Source organism: Carcharhinus amblyrhynchos, chromosome 1 (assembly GCF_965287045.1).
Source record: "Carcharhinus amblyrhynchos chromosome 1, sCarAmb.v2.hapA, whole genome shotgun sequence".
NCBI classification, from domain to species: Eukaryota; Metazoa; Chordata; class Chondrichthyes; order Carcharhiniformes; family Carcharhinidae; genus Carcharhinus; species Carcharhinus amblyrhynchos.
In genome coordinates, this window is record NC_137324.1 from 147,844,174 (window position 1) to 147,864,387 (window position 20,214).

A 20,214-nucleotide genomic window follows, 5' to 3' on the forward strand; every position below is an offset into this window, starting at 1 on the left:
CACCACATCCACCGGTTCCCCTGTCTACTGCACTAGTCACATCCTCATAGAAATCCAATAAATTTGTCAAACATGACTTCCCCTTAACGAATCCGTGCTGCGTCTGCTCGATCAAACCATTCTTTTCTAGGTGCCTCACTATTTCTTCTTTGATGACGGATTCTAGCATTTTTCCAACTACAGATACTAAACTAACCAGCCTATAATTCCCTGCCTTTTGTCTGCTACCTTTTTCAAAACAGCGGCGTAACATTAGCTGTTTTCCAATCGTCCAGCACTTCCCCAGAGTCCAGTGAATTTTGATAAATAATTACTAAGGCATCCGCTATCACCTCTGCCATTTCATTCAGAACTCTGGGATGCATTCCATCTGGTCCTGGGGACTTGTCCACCTTCAGTCCCATTAGTCTATCAAGCACTACCTCTCTAGTGATAGTAATCGCACTTAGGCCCTCAACTCCTACCATCCTTCTGTCTTTAAGATCCGGCAAACTATTTGCGTCCTTCTCTGTGAAGACCGAGGCAAAAAACTGATTTAAAGCCTCAGCCATTTCCTCATCACCCACCGCTAAATCCCCCCTCTCATCTTCCAAGGGTCCAACATTCACTCTAGCCAGCCTCCTCTTCTTTATATATTTGTAAAAACTTTTACTGTCATTTTTTATATTGAGTGCTAGTTTAGCTTCATACTCTATCTTTCCTTTCTTTATCACCTTCTTAGTCATTCTTTGTTGATTTTTAAATCTATCCCAATGTTCTATTCGCCCACTATTTTTAGCCACTCTGAACGCATCAGCTTTTAATTTAGTACTCTCCTTTATTTCCTTTGATAACCACGGCTGGTTGTCCCTACTCCTACACTCCTCCTTTACCATACAGGTTTGAGATTCTTGCTCCCAGTGTGGACAAGAACGAGGGCTGCAAGGTTGACGAGCAAACTGCCCACGGTACAGTGGGGCAGACAGAGGTCAAAACGGAAGAAGTAAAGAGGAATGTAGTGGTAATTGGGGATAGTGCAGTTAGGGGCATAGACACTGTCCATTGTGACAAGGATAAAGAATACCGAAGGGTGTGTTGTCTGCCTGGTACTCGGGTCCAGGATGTCTCATCTGGGCTGCAGAAGAACCCGGAGTGGGAGGGTGAGAATCCGGTCATTGTGGTTCATGTGGGTGCCAACGACATAGGCAAAATAGGAACTAAGGATCTACAGAGGGAGTATGCAAAGCTGGGAGCCAAATTAAAAAGCAGAACTGACAAGGTGGTTATCTCTGGATTATTACCTGAACCACATGCAAATTGGCACAGGGTAAATAGGATTAAGGAGATGAATGGGTGGCTCAGGGATTGGTGTGGGAAGAATGGGTTTGAATTTATGGGGCATTGGCACCAGTATTGGGGCAGATGGGACCTGTTTAGATGGGATGGTCTTAGTCTGAATCGTGCCAGTTCCAGAGTCCTGGCGAATCATATAACTAAGACTCTAGATAGGGCTTTAAACTAATTGCGGGGGAGAGGGTGCAGGGGTGGGGGAAATTACAAAATCTAAAGTAAAGGAGAGGGTACGTGTGCAGGTAAATGTTGAGGATGTCCCACTAACGAAAGGAGTAGGGGGCATGAGAGAGGTTAGTAGCGTTTCTACAAATAAGGTTCAGATAAAGGCTGGTATAAAGACATTTTACCTGAATGCACGAAGCATTCAGAACAAAGTGAATGAGTTGATGGCGCAAATCAGCACAAATGGACATGACCTAGTGGCCATTACGGAAACATGGTTGCAAGGTGACAGGGACTGGGAACTGAATGTCCAGGGGTATCAGGTGTTTAGGAAGGATAGACGGGAGGAAAAAGGGGGTGGGGTAGCTCTGTTAATTAAGGATAATATCAGGGCGGTAGTAAGGGAAGATATAGGCTCCAAAGAGCAAAACGTGGAATCGTTGTGGGTGGAGATAAGGAATAGTAAGGGGAGAAAGACACTGATGGGTGTGGTCTATAGGCCCCCAAATAATAACCTTGAGGTGGGGCAGGCTATAAACAGGCAAATAATTGATGCGTGCAGAAACGGAACGGCGATAATTATGGGGGATTTTAATCTGCATATTGATTGGATGACCCAAGTCGGATGCGGTGGGCTTGAGGAAGAGTTCTTGGAATGCTGTCGGGATAGTTTCCTTGAACAGTATGTGACGGAACCTACGAGGGAGCAAGCTATCTTAGATCTGGTGTTGTGTAACGAGGCAGGTAGAATTAGGGATCTTCTTGTGAGGGATCCTCTTGGAACGAGTGATCATAGTATGATTGAATTTCTGATGCAGATGGAGGATGAGAAAGTAGGGTCCTGAACCTGTGTCCTCTGTTTGAACAGAGGAGAATATGATAGGATGAGAGCGGAATTGGCGAATGTAGATTGGGGGCGCAGCTTGACTGGTAGGACAGCTGAGGAACAGTGGAGGATTTTTAAGGAGATCTTTTTCTATCTCTCTCCAATGCTGTTGTAAAGGAGATAGAATTATGATCACTGTCTCCAAACCAATTCTCATTTCTGTGCTCCTCTGTTCTGGTCTCTTCCGTGTTCTCTATTTTAATTGCTTCATTATTTGTGGTCATGCTTTCAATTGCCTGTGCCTTAAACTCAGAAATTCTCTTCCTAACCTTCATCTCTCTACCTATTTCTTTATAAGACACTAATTAAAACTTACCTCTGGGCAAGATTATGGCCACTCATTTTAATATCTCACATGACTTGGTATTGAATTATGTTTGGTAAGATTCTTGTGAAGCTTATTCTGTGTAGTTCGTGTTTCACTACAGCAAAGATGCTATCTAAATGCAAATTGTTGTTGTAAGGAGAGAATTCCAAAGCTTGGTCCTAATGCATCATCACTTGTGTTGTAATGAAGGACATGAGGGATACGCAAAAAGCCAGAATTGGAGGAATGCAGAGTTTTCGAAAGGTTGTAGGGCTGGATGAGGTTACGGAGTTGGGAAAGATTGAAGGCATGAAGGGATTTGAATACAAAGGTGAGAATTTTTAAATCAAGGCATTTCCAGACCTGCAGCCAATGTTGGTTATCAAGCACAGGTGAGAAGTGAACAGGAGCTGGTCTAAGTTACGATATGGGCATTGAAATTTTGGATAAGCTTAAATTTATGTAGGTTGGGAGATCAGAGGGGAATAAAAGTATATAGATAAGCTTTTCAGCTGGAGATGTCAGATGCAGACATGGGCAATTTTATGGAAGTGGAAGGGGATGATCTTTGTGATGAAGAGAATATAGGGAGAAGCTGATTTCAGGATCAAACAGTTTCAGACTGAGATTGACCAGAGGGTTGGAATCAGTGGGGCAGGGGGGATTTTACAGCCTCGTTTGGTTGAGACCGGAAATTCCCACCCAAGGTCAATGGAGATTTGCGTCGTCAAACCCTCACGATTCCATGGTGGTAGAGTTCCAGCTAATGTTTCACTAACATAGTTTGCAGCAACTCAGACAATCGCTTCAGTCTTCACCAATGAGTTTGGCAAGTGGTTTTCCTGAAGTTTTCCTTAGTGCTACATACTCGGCCCTGATAAGCTTCTTGAGTTTGATGACAAACTTCAGTAATATATCTGCTGCCTTTCCTGAAAGAGATTACCTTAATTATTGAAGTATCAAAGTTTTTGGGCACGATTTTCCCAACCCGCTGTGCTGCTGGAGTAGCACCTCAGACTGGAAAATGTCAGCGGGGGGGCTGTATGCTGGTCGTGACTTTGCCAGGCCACTTTTCATGGTATAATCAGCCCTGCACAAAGCTGATTACCATACTAAAATGAGATTTTAGTATCTTTAGTGAGACAGGAACGGTATCAACTAGGGCAATCGGTGTTGATGGTTGTTTCAACTTGGGTCTCCCTTTTCTGAGGTATTACAGAAAATTGGGGATAGAGCAGGGGACGACTTAGTTCATCTGCAATTTTCTTAAATGATACAGTACTCGAGCTGCTTTTTTTTAAATAATGTGACAATAGCAATTTATTTGTTCTGGAAGTTGAACTAGAAAAAAAAAGATTATTTTGCCGATAATTTAACATCAGTTGGAACTAATTTTGAGAGATCCTGGTAAAACCCTTTGAAGAGATACTTCAACATTTATGCAGATAGTAGTACAGGAGTTGAAACAGATGCTGATACCACAGTACACTTGATGAAATAACCTAGATCTGTATATTAAAAGAACATGGTGCAGAGATGCTGGCGTTGGACTGGGGTAAACACAGCAAGAAGTCTCAACACCAGGTTAAAGTCCAACAGGTTTATTTGGTCTTTAACCTGGTGTTGTGAGACTTCTTACTGTATTAAAAGAACAAACAGAGCAAATACTGGCCTATTTTATGCTGTTTGTTTTTTCATCACTCTTTTCAGCAAATTATTTAATCCTTTTTTCCATGACAATTTAAGTTCCCTCTTTTTCTTTCTTTCTGTTTCCTGGTTCCCTCGTGTGGGTTGAATTAAGTAGACATTACTAAACACATTTTTTTCGTATTTCCATGTTTCAAATTGTTTTGATTTACTAACCAGTCTGTTTTACTGATGTAGATTGTCCTTTATCTATTGCTTTCATTTTCTATTTTATTTGGTGTCTTGCTCCTTGCATAAAAGTCAACTTAAAATGTACATGCCTTCATAGTGTTTTAAATTTTTATCCAAAGGTGATTTGTGATTTAGAATATTAGCTTTCCTTAACATTTGGAAAGCCTAATGGATTAGTTTTTATATTCTTACGTTGCTGCAAGAAGATACGTAATCAAATATTTTGCCTATTTCTCTCAAACACAAAGATATTGGCTGGGATTTTATAGTCAGAGGTGAAGCAACAGAATTTGACGCTGACCTCAAAGAAAGATCCCAGAAAAGCTCTGGTGATTTCTGTGCGGGGATTTCTCACTTTGCACTAATTTGAATTTAGCACTGTTAATGGGAACTGCAGGTATCCAGCAATAGTGATGTTATCATGCAGAATAAGTAAGCAGTCACATTGAAGAAATTTTACCAACAGCAAACAAGAAAGTTTAAAAACATTGATTATCCTACACTTTTTATTGCGATGAAATAAGTATGAGATTAAGGTTGAAGCTGAAATATCATAAGTAATCCTTTTTTTCAAAAGAACTTAAAATGTGAAATTTTTTATCATAACAGAAAATTGACATTATGCAAGTTTAAAATTAGTTTTCCAGGACCAGAGAGATTCTTCAGCAGCAATTCTGAACTTGATATGATGTTAAAAATTTAATTAAACCTCATTCAACTTTGTCAAAGGTTTTCACTGTGAAACTAATCATGTAAAATTAAAGTTCTTGTCAGTTAGTGTTTTTTAATTAATTGCAGTCTGGGTATTTCAACAGCACGTTCTCTAGAAAGTGTAGAATCACTGACCGTGACTTATGGATTTCCATATGTAACTGCGCATGTGCAGACTCTAAAATTTGCTATCAGTTTCAGAGGAGTGATGACAGCAAGCACTGACATCCTTATTTCTGCAAAATCCAGGCTACAAAGAATCATGGCTAAATGATTTTAAATAATTCAGCAGAGGAAGACCCAAGGATTGATTAAGAAGGGAAAAATGGAGCATGAAAGTAAGCAAACAGGAACATAAAAACTGACTGTAAAATTTTTTATAGATATGTAAAGAGAAGATTGACAAAAACAAGTGTTGGCCTTCTTGCCACCAGAGATGAGAGAATTCAAAACAGGAAACAAAGAAATGGCAATGAATTAAATTTTCATTTTACTTCAGTCTTCACAATGGAAGACGTGAATAATATACCAGAAGTTCTGAGAGAAATAGATTTTAGTGAGTAGCAAAAGAAAATCAGCATTAGTAGAGAAATGATTTGGGGAAAATTGATGGCATTAAAGTTGGATAAATCTCCAGGTCCTGATAATATTCATCTTGGAGTACTTGAGGAAGTGGCCCTGGAAATAGTAGATCCATTGTTTAAAACTTTATTTATTATCGTCACAAGTAGGCTTACATTAACACTGCAATGAAGTTATTGTGAAAATCCCCTAGTCGCCACACTCTGGCGCCTGTTCTGAAAAATTGAGGGAGAACTTAGCATGGCCAATGCACCTAACCACCACATCTTTCTGACTTTGGGAGGAAACCAGAACATCCAGAGGAATCCCATGCAGACACTGGGAGAATGTGCACAGACAGCGACCCAAGCCAGAAATCGAACTCGGGTCCCTGGCGTTGAGGCAGCAGTGCTTTGGTGGTTATTTTCCAAAATTCTTTGAGTCTGGACTGATTCTTACAGATTAGACGGTAGCTAATGAAAGCCCACTCTTCAAAAGGAAAATAGAGAGAAAACTGGGAACTATAAACCAGTGAGCCTAACATTGGTACTGGGGAAATTGCGAGACTCCATTATCATGGATTTTATAACTCAGCATTTGGAAGGCAGTGATACAATCAGATAAAGTCAGCATGGATTTTCAAAAGGAAAATCATGCTTGATGAATCTGTTGCAGTTGTTTGAAGATGTATCTAGTAGAGTTGACCAAGGAGAACTAGTGGATGCTGTTTATTTAGACTTTCAGAATGCTTCTGACCAAGTCTCGTAAAGCAGACTACTATGTAAAGTTAAAGCACATGGGATTGCGGATAATATCTTGAGAAGGATAGAAAGCTGGTTAGCAGTTAGGAAGCAAAGAGTTGGCATAAATCGGTCTTTTTCCGATTGGCAGACAGTGATTGGTGGGGTAACACAGGGTCTATGCTAGCATCCCAACTATTTACTCTATGTATCAATGATTTGGAAGAGGGAACTAAATATATTATCCCCAGATTTGCAGATGATACAAAGTTGATTCAGAGGGTGAGCTGTGAGGAGAATATAGAGATGCTTCAGTGAGTGGGCATATGCATGGCTGATGCAGCATAATGTGGATAAATGTGAGGTTATCCAGTTTGGTAGGAAGGCAAATTAGTATTTGAGTGTGTGTAAATTGAGAGGTAGATACTCAGAGACCTTGCTGTCATCATTCATCAGTTGCTGAAAGTAAGCGTGCAGGTACAGCAGGCAGTAAAGAAGACAATGATATGTTGGCCTTCGTAGTGAGAGGATTTGATTATCGGGATAGGGATGTTTTACTGCAATTGTGTAGTGCATTGTTGAGACCAGACCTGGAGTGTTGTGTGCAGTTTTGGTGTCCTTGCTATAGAGGGAATACAACAAAGATTTACCAGGCTGATTGCTGAGATAGCACATGAGGAGAGACTAAATTGGTTAGGATTATATTCACTGGCGGCTAGAAGAGTGAGAGGGAATCTCATAGAAACTTATAACATTCTAACAGTGTTAGACACGATAGATTCAGAAAAAAGTGTTCCCATTAGTGGGGGAATCTGGAAGAGGTCATTGTTTGAGGATGAGAAGTAAACCTTTTAGGACTGATGAAGAGAAATTTCTTCAGAGGATGATGAATGCATAGAATTCACCACCACAGAATGTAGTTGAAGTCAAAACGCTGTTTGATTTCAAGAAGAAATTAGATATAGCTCTTGGGGCTAATGGGATCAACGGATATGAGGAAATCAAGATTTTGAATTCGATGATCAGCCATAATCAAAATGAATGGCGGAGCAGACTCGAAGGGCCGTGTGACCTCCTCATGCTTCTAATTTCTAAGTTTCTAGGATTTTCTTGATTTTGTGATTGATGGTGGAGAGGATCAAATTAAAATGTTTTGACATTGTTACATCACCAGCTTACTATAAGAAGGGTTACGTTGGCACAAAAATGGGAAATACTGGAAAATCTCATCAGGTTTGGAAGCATCTGTGAGAGAGAATAGAGCCAACGTCTCAAGCAGGATGATCCTTCTTCAAAGTTATGTTGGCAGGCAGGTTTATCATTTAAAATTTATATCAAGATTATTTACCATCTTGCTGGCGTTGACCACAATTATTCTTTGCGTGCTTCTCTCAGCACAAGTTTTCTTCTTATATCAATCTATTTACACAAAATCTGGTCTGAAGAATTATACTTCGTGTATGAACTGTTGATAGCCAGAATTATTGTTTCCATTGCCTATTTGTGAAATGTAACTTTCGGCATCATTTCTATCTTGTGTACTTCTTTGTAACAGATGGACGACCCCTCAGCATTCACGGGGCAGCATGGTGGTATATTGGTTAGCACTGCTGCCTCACAGCACCAGGGACAATTCTGGCCTCAGCTCACTGTCTGTCTGGAGTTGCACATTTTCCCCTTGTCTGCTTGGGTTTTCTCTGGATACTCTGGTTTCCACCTGAACTCCAAAGGTGTGCAGGTTAGATTGATTGGTCATGCTAAATTGCCCCTTGGTAATAGGGGGATGAGTAGGGTCGTTACATAGGGTTACAGGGATAGGGCCAGTGTGGGATTGTTGTTAGTGCAGTCTTGATGGGAAGAATGGTCTCCTGCACTATAGGGATCCTATGATTCATAACCTGTAACTGAGGAGGAAATGATGAATAGAGGTTAAACATACGTACCTAATGTCCTCACATCTAACAACGCTACAGTCATATCTGGATCCATGCCAGTAGTATCAAACGATTTCATACCAGACTCATTCCAGGATTATCAGGGAGAAGAGTAGAAGAAGGAAATTTAGACACAAGTACAGATGTGATCCCTGACTTATTAGCTCAGCAATGTCTCGATTCCTATGATTACCAGGCAGGGTGCTTACTTGTGTTATCTGATCATTTTAGAAATGGGATAGAAAGAAAGAGGCAGAAATGTAAGAGCAGAATTTAACAGAATGGGGATAAACAAGTGAAGGAGTAAAGAAAGCTTCAGTGTTAGGTGAAGAGGTGGGAGTGAGAGAAAGGGAAAAGGCAAGGAGTGAAATAAGGACTTGAATATATATCCCCATTTTTAGACTTCTTATTGCCCCAAAGCACTTTACAGCCAATTAAATACTTTGAATTTGTATTGTAGGAAACTTGACAGTTAATTTGCTAACAGTAAGCTCCCACAATCTAATGTGGTATTGACCAGATAATCTGTATTGTCATGCTGATGGATGGATATGTATTAGTTTGGGCACCTGGGATAACTATCTTGCTCTTAAAAATCAGGATTTTTACATCTATTAGGTAAAGCTTTGGTTTTATGGTTTAACTGAAAAAACAACGCCTCCAACAGTGCTGCACTCAATCTCTGCTGCACTAAAGTATCAGCCTAAATGTTTAAGTTAGTGTTAAGAGAAGGGCTTGAAGGCTATTATTAATATCACATTCCAAACATATGGCTGGACTAACTAAGCTGGTGAATGTTTTGCAAAGTTCAATCAAATCCCTGTTAGAGTCTCTAGTACCTGTTGTTTTCCCTCTTATAAATCTGGAAGGTGCATGGGATGTAGAAAGATTATCTTGAAGGGTCAATTTTTTTGAGTTTTTCATTTTTACATGCCTCCTCCAGACAGCCCGCACACATGCCCGCTCACATCTGGATACTTAAGCCAGCCTCTTCTTCCCTCACCAATGGACACACTGCCTTCTCCTTGCCATTCAACAGCACTGATATAGTGGGTCCAGAGTTGTCCCTTTACTGGGTAAGAGTCCCAGTTCCAGCACCATTGCTGCCTCGGAGAAGGACGAGTTTGCAGGCACAAATGCTACCTCTGTGAGCCCTAAGCTTAAAAAAAAAATGATGTTTTCGGATTTTTGGAGAGATTACAGTGTATTATTTTATATCACTGGCACCCTTGCCTATTGCTTTCTATGGATATATCTAATGTGCAGAAAATGTAGTTAACTGAGAAATGTAGGCACAGAATATTATATACTCCCAACATAAAAAACTTGCTGAAAAATAATGACATGCGAATAATGCACTGTTACTAATGTGCAACTTGACCAGCAAGTTCTGAGAATTAAAAGATACGTTGAAATTTACAAATTTCCAGAATTTGCTACTCAATGTATACAACTAAACTGTTTGCTTTGCACAAGCAGCACATCACCCTTAGACTCCCCATTAGTTATGAGAATGTGCTAGATTTTCATATTAATTGCCTGTTAAACTTGTCGCAAAATGTTTAGTCCAGTAAGTTTTATTTTAATGATGTGATAATAGTTAATGAGTCCCAATCAACCTCTCTGGCCCAAATAGTGAACAATTTAAACTGAGGAGTCTCATTGCTTCAAGTAGTGGTCAGTGGTTGAAGATTTTAAAAATATGAATGTTGGTCCTGCCATTCACTCAGGACTTTGTTACCATGCGTTAACTGTTTGTGCTTTCAGCAAGTTAGAATATTGAAGTTCTTTAAGCTGAAGGGTGCAGGCAGCTGTCTAAGTTAATGATGTAACTGTGAGATGTCTTGCTAAAGCCCGCTATTGTTCAATATTGTGGTAATCTGTAATTCTTAAACAAACATGGAATATTTTAAATGTGTAATGTCACTGGACCAAAATGGTCCGATAACTTATAACATTTGAAGGCCAATATAATTTAAAATGCTGAAATAGTGAAATATAGCTTCCGCTGAGTCATGATACATAACTAAATTCATTTTTGTTGTAGCAGTACAGTCGTTTTACTTCGGGTACAGTTTTGGATGTGGCCAGTTTATTTGAACTTGCAAGATTTCTTTTAGATCTGTTATACACATTATAACTTGAATATTACAAACTGAATTTATTTGTTCACAGTTGATGAATTTTATAATACTTGTCTGCTAAAACAGTAACTCTTTCTTTATGAATTTATAGTTCTTTTTATTATTGATGTGGTAACCCTTAGTGTGTGTTGTCTTGGAGTCAAGTAATTGATTTTTATATTTGATAATTACAAACAATAATTAATATTCTGCATGGCTTCATTTTTGCCAGTGAAAATTCAATTCAACTATTTATATTGAATCTGTAATAAATATTAATATAATGCTAGAAAACATACAGGTCTGCACACTAAGGATTCCACTGTTTGAATAAAGGTTTATGCATGAATGTCTAGACTTCATTTGCTCTCTTTTTATTTTCTTGCTTTCTCTACAACCATCTTGCATAGGCTGGAGGATTTTCCTACTTCACCTACAAGTACAGTCAAACAAGAATTTCTGTATGTCACAAACTAGCATGATTTCAGCTTGCATTTTTGACTTCGTGAAAGCACTAACAAAACTCTATAATTTCTAGCCCACTATTACATCATAATATGCTTAAATCAATTCTGAGAAGGATGTATTAATTTCATCAAACAAATGATTTAGATACTGTACTTTTAATTTGTGTATGTATATTATGATGCCTACTTTTGATTTACCTTGAAAACCAGGCAGAAATGTATCAGTAATGACTGTCATTAAGACTTTTGTGGGCTTATTGTTTTCATAATGTACAGAAGAAGCATATTGTAGTTTTACCCATTTGTGCATTGGCGTATTGTTTGCAACGTTTTTCTATGCTTCTGTAGAGTTTGTAAATCAAATAGTGCTAACCCTTGTTTTGGTGCTGCAGTTTAATTGAAGATGTGTGAATTGCTTGTTTGAACTGTTGAATGTAGAATGCCCAATTAAAATGCAAGATTAATTGAATGCAGGTAGTGTTTAAAGTAACATAGGTTATTGCTATTTGCTTTAAATTTCCAACTTGACCTCATGGTCAATAATTATTGAATACAGACAAAACTCTTCCATGTTTGTACAATGTATCAAGAATGCCTTGAAGGAGAAATTAGCAAATGAAACTGTAGATCAAAGCGAGAAATATTAATAGGAAATGAAAAGTGTATAATTTTAGGCAGTCCATTATAGAAAGGATTTTTAAATTAGGTGCAATGTAGAATTAAAAGGGAATCATCTGGGTTATAATAACTCAGGCTTGCAAAGGCCAGTTTTGTTTACTCAACTGAGGTTGAAGGATTACTTGAGAAAGATGTGCAGAGTTATTATACCGTGAATAGTGATAGATCACTTTTATTGTTCAAAAGAACATTTACATAAGTGCACAAGTTTAAAATCAGCAATTAAACGAGAGGCTGGAAAGAGGGTGCTTAGAATATGGAATTCTCTGTCACATTGCCAAATCTGCTAAATTATTGCGAAAACAAAGTTCCTTACTCCTTTCGAAAGGTAATTAGGTAGTTGCTTAAAATAATATTGGGAACAAGCAGGATAAATGGATTAAATTAGGGGACTCGTGGACAAAATGACTCGATGAGGTAAATGGCCTATTTTTATGCCGTAACATTTCATGTTTCTTTTTGTTTAAGATTTCTAATATTATTGGCATCTGGATTTTGAAGATGTGATGAGTTATGTTTTTCTTTCTAGAACGGTAGTTAAATGCAGTATTGCCAAATCTCAGGCTCTTTATAGTGCCCAGAGAGGATTGAAGACCAACAACACAATGGTTATAAAAGTAGGAGCCATTAGCATCAATATCCCACAGCATCCTGCCACACTGCATAGCATGATGGTACGGAGTTCTCATCAGCTCTCCAAACAGATTTCTGATCTCATTCGTCAGCCATCAACAAGGTAAGCAATTTACAAAAATATTCGGCTGCTACAGAGTGCACAATATAGGGTAGTATTATTTTACAATTGTGAATTACAAGAACTTGGAACGTAGAAAATAAGCAATTACTGATCCAATAAACACATTGGCTTTCAATAATCCTAGTAGTCATAAAATATAAACGTAGTGGAGTTGTGTAATCAAAAGAGTCAGTCTAAACGTTCCAGACTTAACACAAGAAATATCCCAGTGGTGGAAAGCTTTGGTCGCCATTGGTCTAAAGTTGTCTAATCCTTCCAAGCATTATACACCTACCACAAATCATGTTGCGATTACTCTTATACCAGTTTTAAATGTTATTTTCTGAAAAGATCAAATTCATTTGTATTTGAATTAATCAATATGAGCTGCTTCCAAACTCTCCCTTGAGAGTCTGTTCCATAGATTGATCACTTGCTAACTGAAATATTGTTTTTGCCAATTAGATTTTGAATTTACCTTTGTTTTCTGCACAGGCTATAATCACTAGTTTTACTGTTCTGGATTAGAAAAAACAGTCCATTGTGATCTAAACTCTACATTTTCTAATCCATGTTGGATCCTGATCCTAAAATGGCAATCAACACCTTCAAACAGTCTCACCTTTAGCCTAAAAAAGATCCAGAAATGTAAATTTCGGGAACTATAGGCCTAAAGTTAATTTTTTCTCTCAAGTACTTTACACTTCCCGTTTATGTCTCAAATTTGTCAAATATATCAGAAAATATTTGAATGAAACAGCAATATCTTACCAGAAGCATGTTCTATAAATTTACCAGTTTCTCAGTGCTTTCTGTAGGTTAGTTAAAATCGTAGGCTTTGGCTGGAATTCTTCAATCTCATCTGCGGCCGGGATTTGCAGGTTCCTCTGGTGTGAATGGAGATTTGGCTGAGCGCCAAATTCTGTTGTCACTGGTGGGGCATGTTAGCATAGTAAGAAGTCTCATAACACCATGTTAAAGTCCAACAGGTGTAATTGGTAGCAAATGCCGCTAGCTTTTGGAGCGCTGCTCCTTTGTCAGGTGAGTGGGGAGTTCTGATTACAGACGTATGGGACCAGAAAATCTGGGCTCACATTGTCTGTTTCTACTGTTCCGAACAAAATGAAAAGGATTGTCATGACCTACATAATGCAGTTCCTTTAGAATCCTAAAAACATAGATACATCACCTCTCAACTTTTGTCTTTTCCACTGATGTGCTGAATTTATGTAATGATTCATCATATTTCAGTCCCTTCTTGACTTCAATCATTTTAGTTGTCCTCAATAGGTGCAACTTCATTTTTGTCCTAAGGTGTCTAGAACTACATGCCAATAATTTATACAGTGGCAGGATTACCTCACTATTTGGCTCAATATTCAATTTTTAATAGAAAGCAACATCTGATTTGTGTACTTAACTACCACTCAAGCATTGTGATTGTTTCAATTTATTATCAATCAGGATCTACAGATACTTCATTTCCCAAACACATTTTCTTTCCATTTAAGTAGTTGACACTTCCTAGATTCCTTTGTTGACACGTGAAGCACCTTTCACTTCTCCACGTTGAATTTCATCTGCCAACTATATACCCTGTTCCTAATGATATTCAAATATTCATGTAGCTTAATTTGTTCAGTTTTTCAGTCATTTGCTTGCATCATCTTTAAGTTTAACCTCTGTGCTTGAAACAAGTTTATGAAAATAAGAGTTCATCACAGAAGTTATAAACTAAAGGTGTAAGAGCTATGATATATGCCATGGGGTATTGTTCATATTGCAGACATTTCTTTGACATAACAAAATAGACGAATGTACTACTACCTTAATAGGTGATGTGTTGTTGATTGTCACTTCCTTCTTCTATTTAATTATAATTTTCTGTTTATTCACATTAATTTAACTTTCAAATTGGCTGCCAAACAATTCATTATGTAGTTACTTTCTGAACAAAATGCCATGGAAGAAAACCTGTTTAGGACCGACATTTCCAACGACATGCACTTATCACAGTTTGGCTCTGCACTCATGCATGCATAGACAAAAAAAAGAAATATCCCTTGTTAGTCCTATGTTTGCCACAATACTAAGTTGTGTTTAATGGCAAATAATTTTTGGAATGCTGCAGATGAAGATAAAGTCATTTGGATGTCTCCATTGCTGAAAATCAGCATTGTCGAGACCCAGGAAAATAATGGCTAAGCAGATGAGGTAGAAGAATCCTTCCTGTCTGAAATCCTTAACAATACTTTTCTGAATTTACACCTGAAGGTAATAGTGAAAGAAAAATGGCTGACTCATTGCATTGTTGTCATTTAAACAATCTAATTTCAAACTCGTCAAAATTACACTATATTCATTCAGTTTGTGATTCTTTAAAGTAAAACTGCCCTATAGATGTAATCACAGTAAGAAGTCTCACAACACTAGGTTAAAGTCCAACAGGTAGCAAATGCTACTAGCTTTCGGAGCACTGCCCCTTCATCAGGTGAGTGGGAGTTCCATTCACAAACAGGGCATATAAAGACACAAACTCAATTTACAAAATAATGATTGGAATGCGAGTCTTTACATCTAATCAAGTCTTAAAGATACAGACAACGTGAGTGGCGAGAGCGTTAAGCAAGGTTAAAGAAATGTGTATTGTCTCCAGACAGGACAGTTAGTGAGATTTTTCAAACCCAGACAAATCATGGAGGTTACAGATAGTGTGACATGAACCCAAGTTCCTGGTTGAGGCTGTCCTCATGTGTGCGGAACTTGGCTATCAGTCTCTGCTCAGCAACTCTGCTTTGTTGTGTGTCGTGAAGACCGCCTTGGAGAACGCTTACCCGAAGATCAGGGGCCGAATGTCCATGACCGCTGAAGTGTACCCCAACAGGAAGGGAATACTCTTGCGTGGTGATTGTTGAGCGATGTTCATTCATCCGTTGTCGTAGCGTCTGCATGGTCTCCCCAGTGTACCATGCCTCAGGACATCCTTTTCTGTAGCGTATCAAATAGACAACGTTGGCTGAGTTGCAAGAGTATGTACTGTGTACCTAGTGGATGGTGTTCTCACGTGAGTTAATGGCACCTGTGTCGATGATCTGATAAGTCTTGCAGAGGTTACTGCGACAGGGTTATGGCGTGTCGTGGTCACTGTTCTCCTGAAGGCTGGGTAGTTTGCTGTGGACAATTGTCTGTTTGAGGTTGTGCGGTTGTTTGAAGGCAAGATGTGGGCGTGTGGGAATGGCATTGGTGAGATGATCATCTACATCAATGACATGTTGAAGACTCCGGAGCAGACGTCACAGCTTCTCCGCCCCGGGGAAGTACTGGACAACCATGTCCTATAGAACGTAGAACACTACAGCACAAACAGGCCCTTCAGCCCACAAGTTGCGCAGATCATATCCCTACCTACCAGGCCATAGAACTATCTGTAACTCCTAATCCCATTAAATCCCATGTACTCATCCAGAAGTCTTTTAAAAGACCCCAGTGAGTTTGCCTCTACCACCACGAACGGCAGCCGATTCCACTCACTCACCATCCTCTGAGTGAAAAACTTACCCCTGACATCTCCTCTGTACCTGCTCACCAGCACCTTAAACCTGTGTCCTCTCGTAGCGAGCATTTCAGCCCTGGGAAATAGCCTCCGAGAATCCACCCTATCTATCCCTCTCAACATTTTATAAACCTCTATCAGGTCACCTCTCAACCTTCGTCTCTCCAGGGAGAAGAGACTAGCTCCCTCAACCTATCTTCATAAGGCATGCCTCCCAATCCAGGCAACATCCTTGTAAATCTCCTCTGCACCCTCTCAATAGCTTCCACATCCTTCCTGTAGCGAGGTGACCAGAACTGCGCACAGTACTCCAAGTGGGGTTTGACAAGGGTCTTATAAAGTTGCAGCATTACCTCCCGACTCCTAAACTCAATCCCTCGATTAATGAAGGCTAGCACACCATACTTCTTCTTGACCACGTCCTCCACCTGCGAGGCCAATTTAGAAGTCCTATGAACCCGAACCCCAAGGTCCTTCTGCTCCTCAACACTGCACTATGATTGTCTTCTGAGGATGTTGGTGTGGTTTTTTGCTGTGGCGCATTGGAACTGTCGATCGATGAGTCGAGCGCCATATCCTGTTCTTATGAGGGCATCTTTCAGTATCTGGAGGTGTCTGTTGCGATCCTCTTCATCTGAGCACATCCTGTTACATGGAGGACTTGTCCATAGATGATGGCTTCTTTAACATGTTTAGGGTGGAAGCTGGAGAAGTGGAGCATCGTGAGGTTATCCATGTAATAACAGTGATCATTTTGTTCAGGTTTAATGACTAAATGTTGGGGATCAATAAAGATCAAAGTTGTTTAAACAATTTCACGGCAACAGTAAGAATGTATTTGAGAACCAACCTGTGAATGGCAATTCAAAAATATTGCATATACAGATCTGTATGTATAATTATATATTCCATATACCTATAAAACTTTTAAAACTAGTTTCAAATGTAACTTCCTTTGTTTTATGTAGTGTACCATCAAAGGATGAGCCTTGCACTCCACAGGTCCCTGAGAAGCCTGTTGCAAGTGTCAATCAGACTCCCGTGGAAACAAATGAATTTCCTCAGCTGCCAGAGGGTTTGGAGAAGAAGCCAATTGTACTTAAATTTAGTGCCTTGTTGGATGGTATTACCATTGGTGCAGCACTACTTCCATCTCTTAAAGCAGAATACAAAATGGGCAGGATGAAAAGCCATGGAATGACAGGTACTAGTGCGTAAATTGGTATGAAGGTAAATGTTTGCGGTCACTCTCTTGGAGTTTTGCAAGATTACAAGTTTTGTGTTAAATAAGTGGGAACCATAAGTTTTTTTTTACTTTTAATTTTGTAAAATTAATCAGAATGTTTTGACATTGGAACCCATATACCATGAGATATGCAATAATTCTAATAGTACAATTTCAGAATGTTTTACTTTAAAGTGCTGTTTTTGAAGTGTTGGTTGTCTGTTCTACTATGTCTGTTGGACACTGCTATTTAAACGTAGAGCTGCTTGCACTGTTGAAGACTATTGAACAAACCTAGTTCAAGAACAGGAACTTCAATTTAAACTCTAGGAATCAGTGATTACGCAATAGATAGTCTGAAACAAAATGATAATTTGTCATCCTTTCAGAATAATGATTGGAACATTTTGGTAAAAATTTAACCTCTTCCACTGGAATACTTGATCATTTCAAATTCCTTTGTCAACTGTCACTATAATTTCTGAGTTTGGTGAAGGAGGTTTCGGGAGATATGTAGAGGGACGGGTAATATTGAGGAAGCAGGGGGGGTTGCAGAAGGACTTGGACAGGTTAGGAGAGTTGTTTCTATTTTTTGTGGATATTTTCCATGTTGAGCGTGCTAGTGCTGAAAAATGAAGCATGTTTGATACTAGCACCTTGAATCAATATCAACAGATGCTGAACAGAATAAAGAAACAATAACTTTTTCATGTAAACTGTTAAAAACATTAGAACATACTAGAATAAAATTTGTATTGAGTTGATCAGACTTCATTTCCCATTATCCCATTCAGAAAATGGTCTATGCCTCCATTCCTCCTTCCAAAGTGCATAACCTCACACTTTTTCACATTGTATTCCATTTCTTTGCCACTCTTCTAACCTGTCAAAGTCCTTCTGCAGCCCCCCTGCTTCCTCAATACTACCTGTCCCTCTACATATCTCCCAAAACCTCCTTCACCAAACTCAGAAATTATACTGATAGTTGACAAGGGACTTTTGAGTGTCATTGTTCAAGATTCTTTATTCTTTTAAGGTTAATGTGCAGGTTCAGTCGGCAGTTAGGAAGGCAAATGCAATGATAGCATTCATGTCAGGAATACAAGAGCATGGATGTACTTCTGAGGCTTTATAAGGCTCTGGTCAGACCCCATTTGGAGTATTGTGAGCAGCTTTGGACCCCATACCTAAGGAAAAGGTCCAGAGGAGGTTCACAACAATGATCATTGAGGAACGGTTGAGGGCTCTGGGCCTGTCCTCGGCGTTCAGAAGGATGGTGGGGGGGAGATCTTATTGAAACTTACAGGATATTGCGAGGCGTAGATAAAGTGGACGTGGAGAGGATGTTTCCACTAGTAGGAACCAGAGGGCACAACCTCAGGCTAAAGGGACAATCCTTTATAAGGCTGTGGAGGTCAGTTCATTGAGTGTCGTTAAGAGAAAGATAAGTTCTTGGTTGATAAGGGGATCAGGGGTTATGATGGAAAGGCAGGAGAATGGGGATGAGAAAAATCAGCCATGATTGAATGGTGGAGCAGACTCGATGGGCCGAGTGGCCTAATTCTGCTCCTGTGCCTTACGGTCTTAGATGGGGTTGGATGTGATTTACCAAATTGTGGAAGCTTTGATTTGTAGAATTCAGTAGAGATTGGGTTCAGACTGCCCAAACAGATTTTGCATCTGGCTGTGCAGCTGGCAGACAGAAGAGGTTTTACATCAATTTCATTTTTACATTTCACTCGCAGAGTTGAAAGTGCAGTGTGCCCAGCATCCCCCAGTCTAATCAAATTTTAAGGATGTTTTCAAACATCCTCTTTAAAACAAAAATAGAAGAATAATAAGTTGTGTGAAATGTCCAACCTTTCTAATTTGGAAAAGTTTAATAAATATCCTCAAACTGATTGTCTCAAAAATACTACTAATATTTGATTTTTATAGTCATTTATCATGACAGTTGTGACTGAAAACAGTCATGGCCCTGGAAGAAAAATGAAACCATTTAAAAGGGTACCTTTGGTGGGATTTTCCATGCAACCCGCCACGTGTTTCAGAAAGATGCTTGCCATTGGTTGTTGGTGGGAACTACTGGCCCCTCCATTGTCAGCAGTGTTTCCCATCGAATGCTGTCCTTGTCGCTTGAAAATCTATGGCAGTGATGTGCCATCGGCGGGACTAGAAAATCTTGCTGGCATAAACGGTCTGAAAGTTTCGGTCCTTGACCCGATTGACCTCACTGTTTTACTAAATGTCTATCATGACGAGGCTGTAAAACTCTGACATACCTATCAGAAGTCGTTGTTAGAAGCTGTAACATGTAATGGACACTAATAGAAATGTTCTGTTAATAAAATGTGGCCTTCCAATTTTAGGAGCCCAAACTAGGTTCACATTTGAGCTGCCCAATCACAGACTGCGTTTCCAATCCAAAGTGACACCTGTTGATATGGCAGCATTACCTCCATCAGCCAGCCTTAACCTACCACAAGTAACCATGTCTGGAGAATACATCATGGAGGAACATGAGAGTTACCCTGACAAATCCTGGAATGGGGATGAATTGCCATCGAAACAAGGCAATTATCTGCAGGGAAACTACTTGCGTTGTGTTGCTGAGGTAGGCTTGTGGTTAGAAAATGTATTTGACATCAGACTATCAAGTTACATGGAGAATTATGAATTTAGGAAACTTACTTTAGTTCTAATGATGTTCATTGTTTGTTTATAGGTTGGTTCCTTTGAGCACAACTTGACAACGGATCTTTTGAATCAACTAGTCTTCGTACAAAAAGTTTTCATGAAAGAAGTTAATGAAGTTATTCAGAAAGTCTCTGGTATGTGGGAAAGTTACTTTCGATTTGAGATTAATTAAAAATACCATATATCTACATTATTGCTCATGAAGATGTTTTACACCTTTTGAA

At 39.2% G+C, this 20,214-nt stretch overlaps 1 protein-coding gene across 8 annotated transcripts in view; it reads left to right on the forward strand.

The window, feature by feature from the left end:
• Nucleotides 1-20,214, forward strand: part of kiaa1109 (KIAA1109 ortholog) — a 487,987-nt gene that overhangs the window by 321,178 nt on the left and 146,595 nt on the right. For 6 of the 8 annotated variants that reach the window (XM_080193511.1, XM_080193510.1, XM_080193515.1 and 3 more), the window contains exons 50-54: nucleotides 11,045-11,095; nucleotides 12,309-12,515; nucleotides 17,037-17,272; nucleotides 19,663-19,907; nucleotides 20,019-20,124. In XM_080193511.1, coding sequence (XP_080049637.1) covers nucleotides 11,045-11,095; nucleotides 12,309-12,515; nucleotides 17,037-17,272; nucleotides 19,663-19,907; nucleotides 20,019-20,124 — 845 coding nt within the window. The remainder of the gene's footprint in view (nucleotides 1-11,044; nucleotides 11,096-12,308; nucleotides 12,516-17,036; nucleotides 17,273-19,662; nucleotides 19,908-20,018; nucleotides 20,125-20,214) is intronic. The other 2 variants (XM_080193512.1, XM_080193517.1) reach the window with 1 other exon arrangement.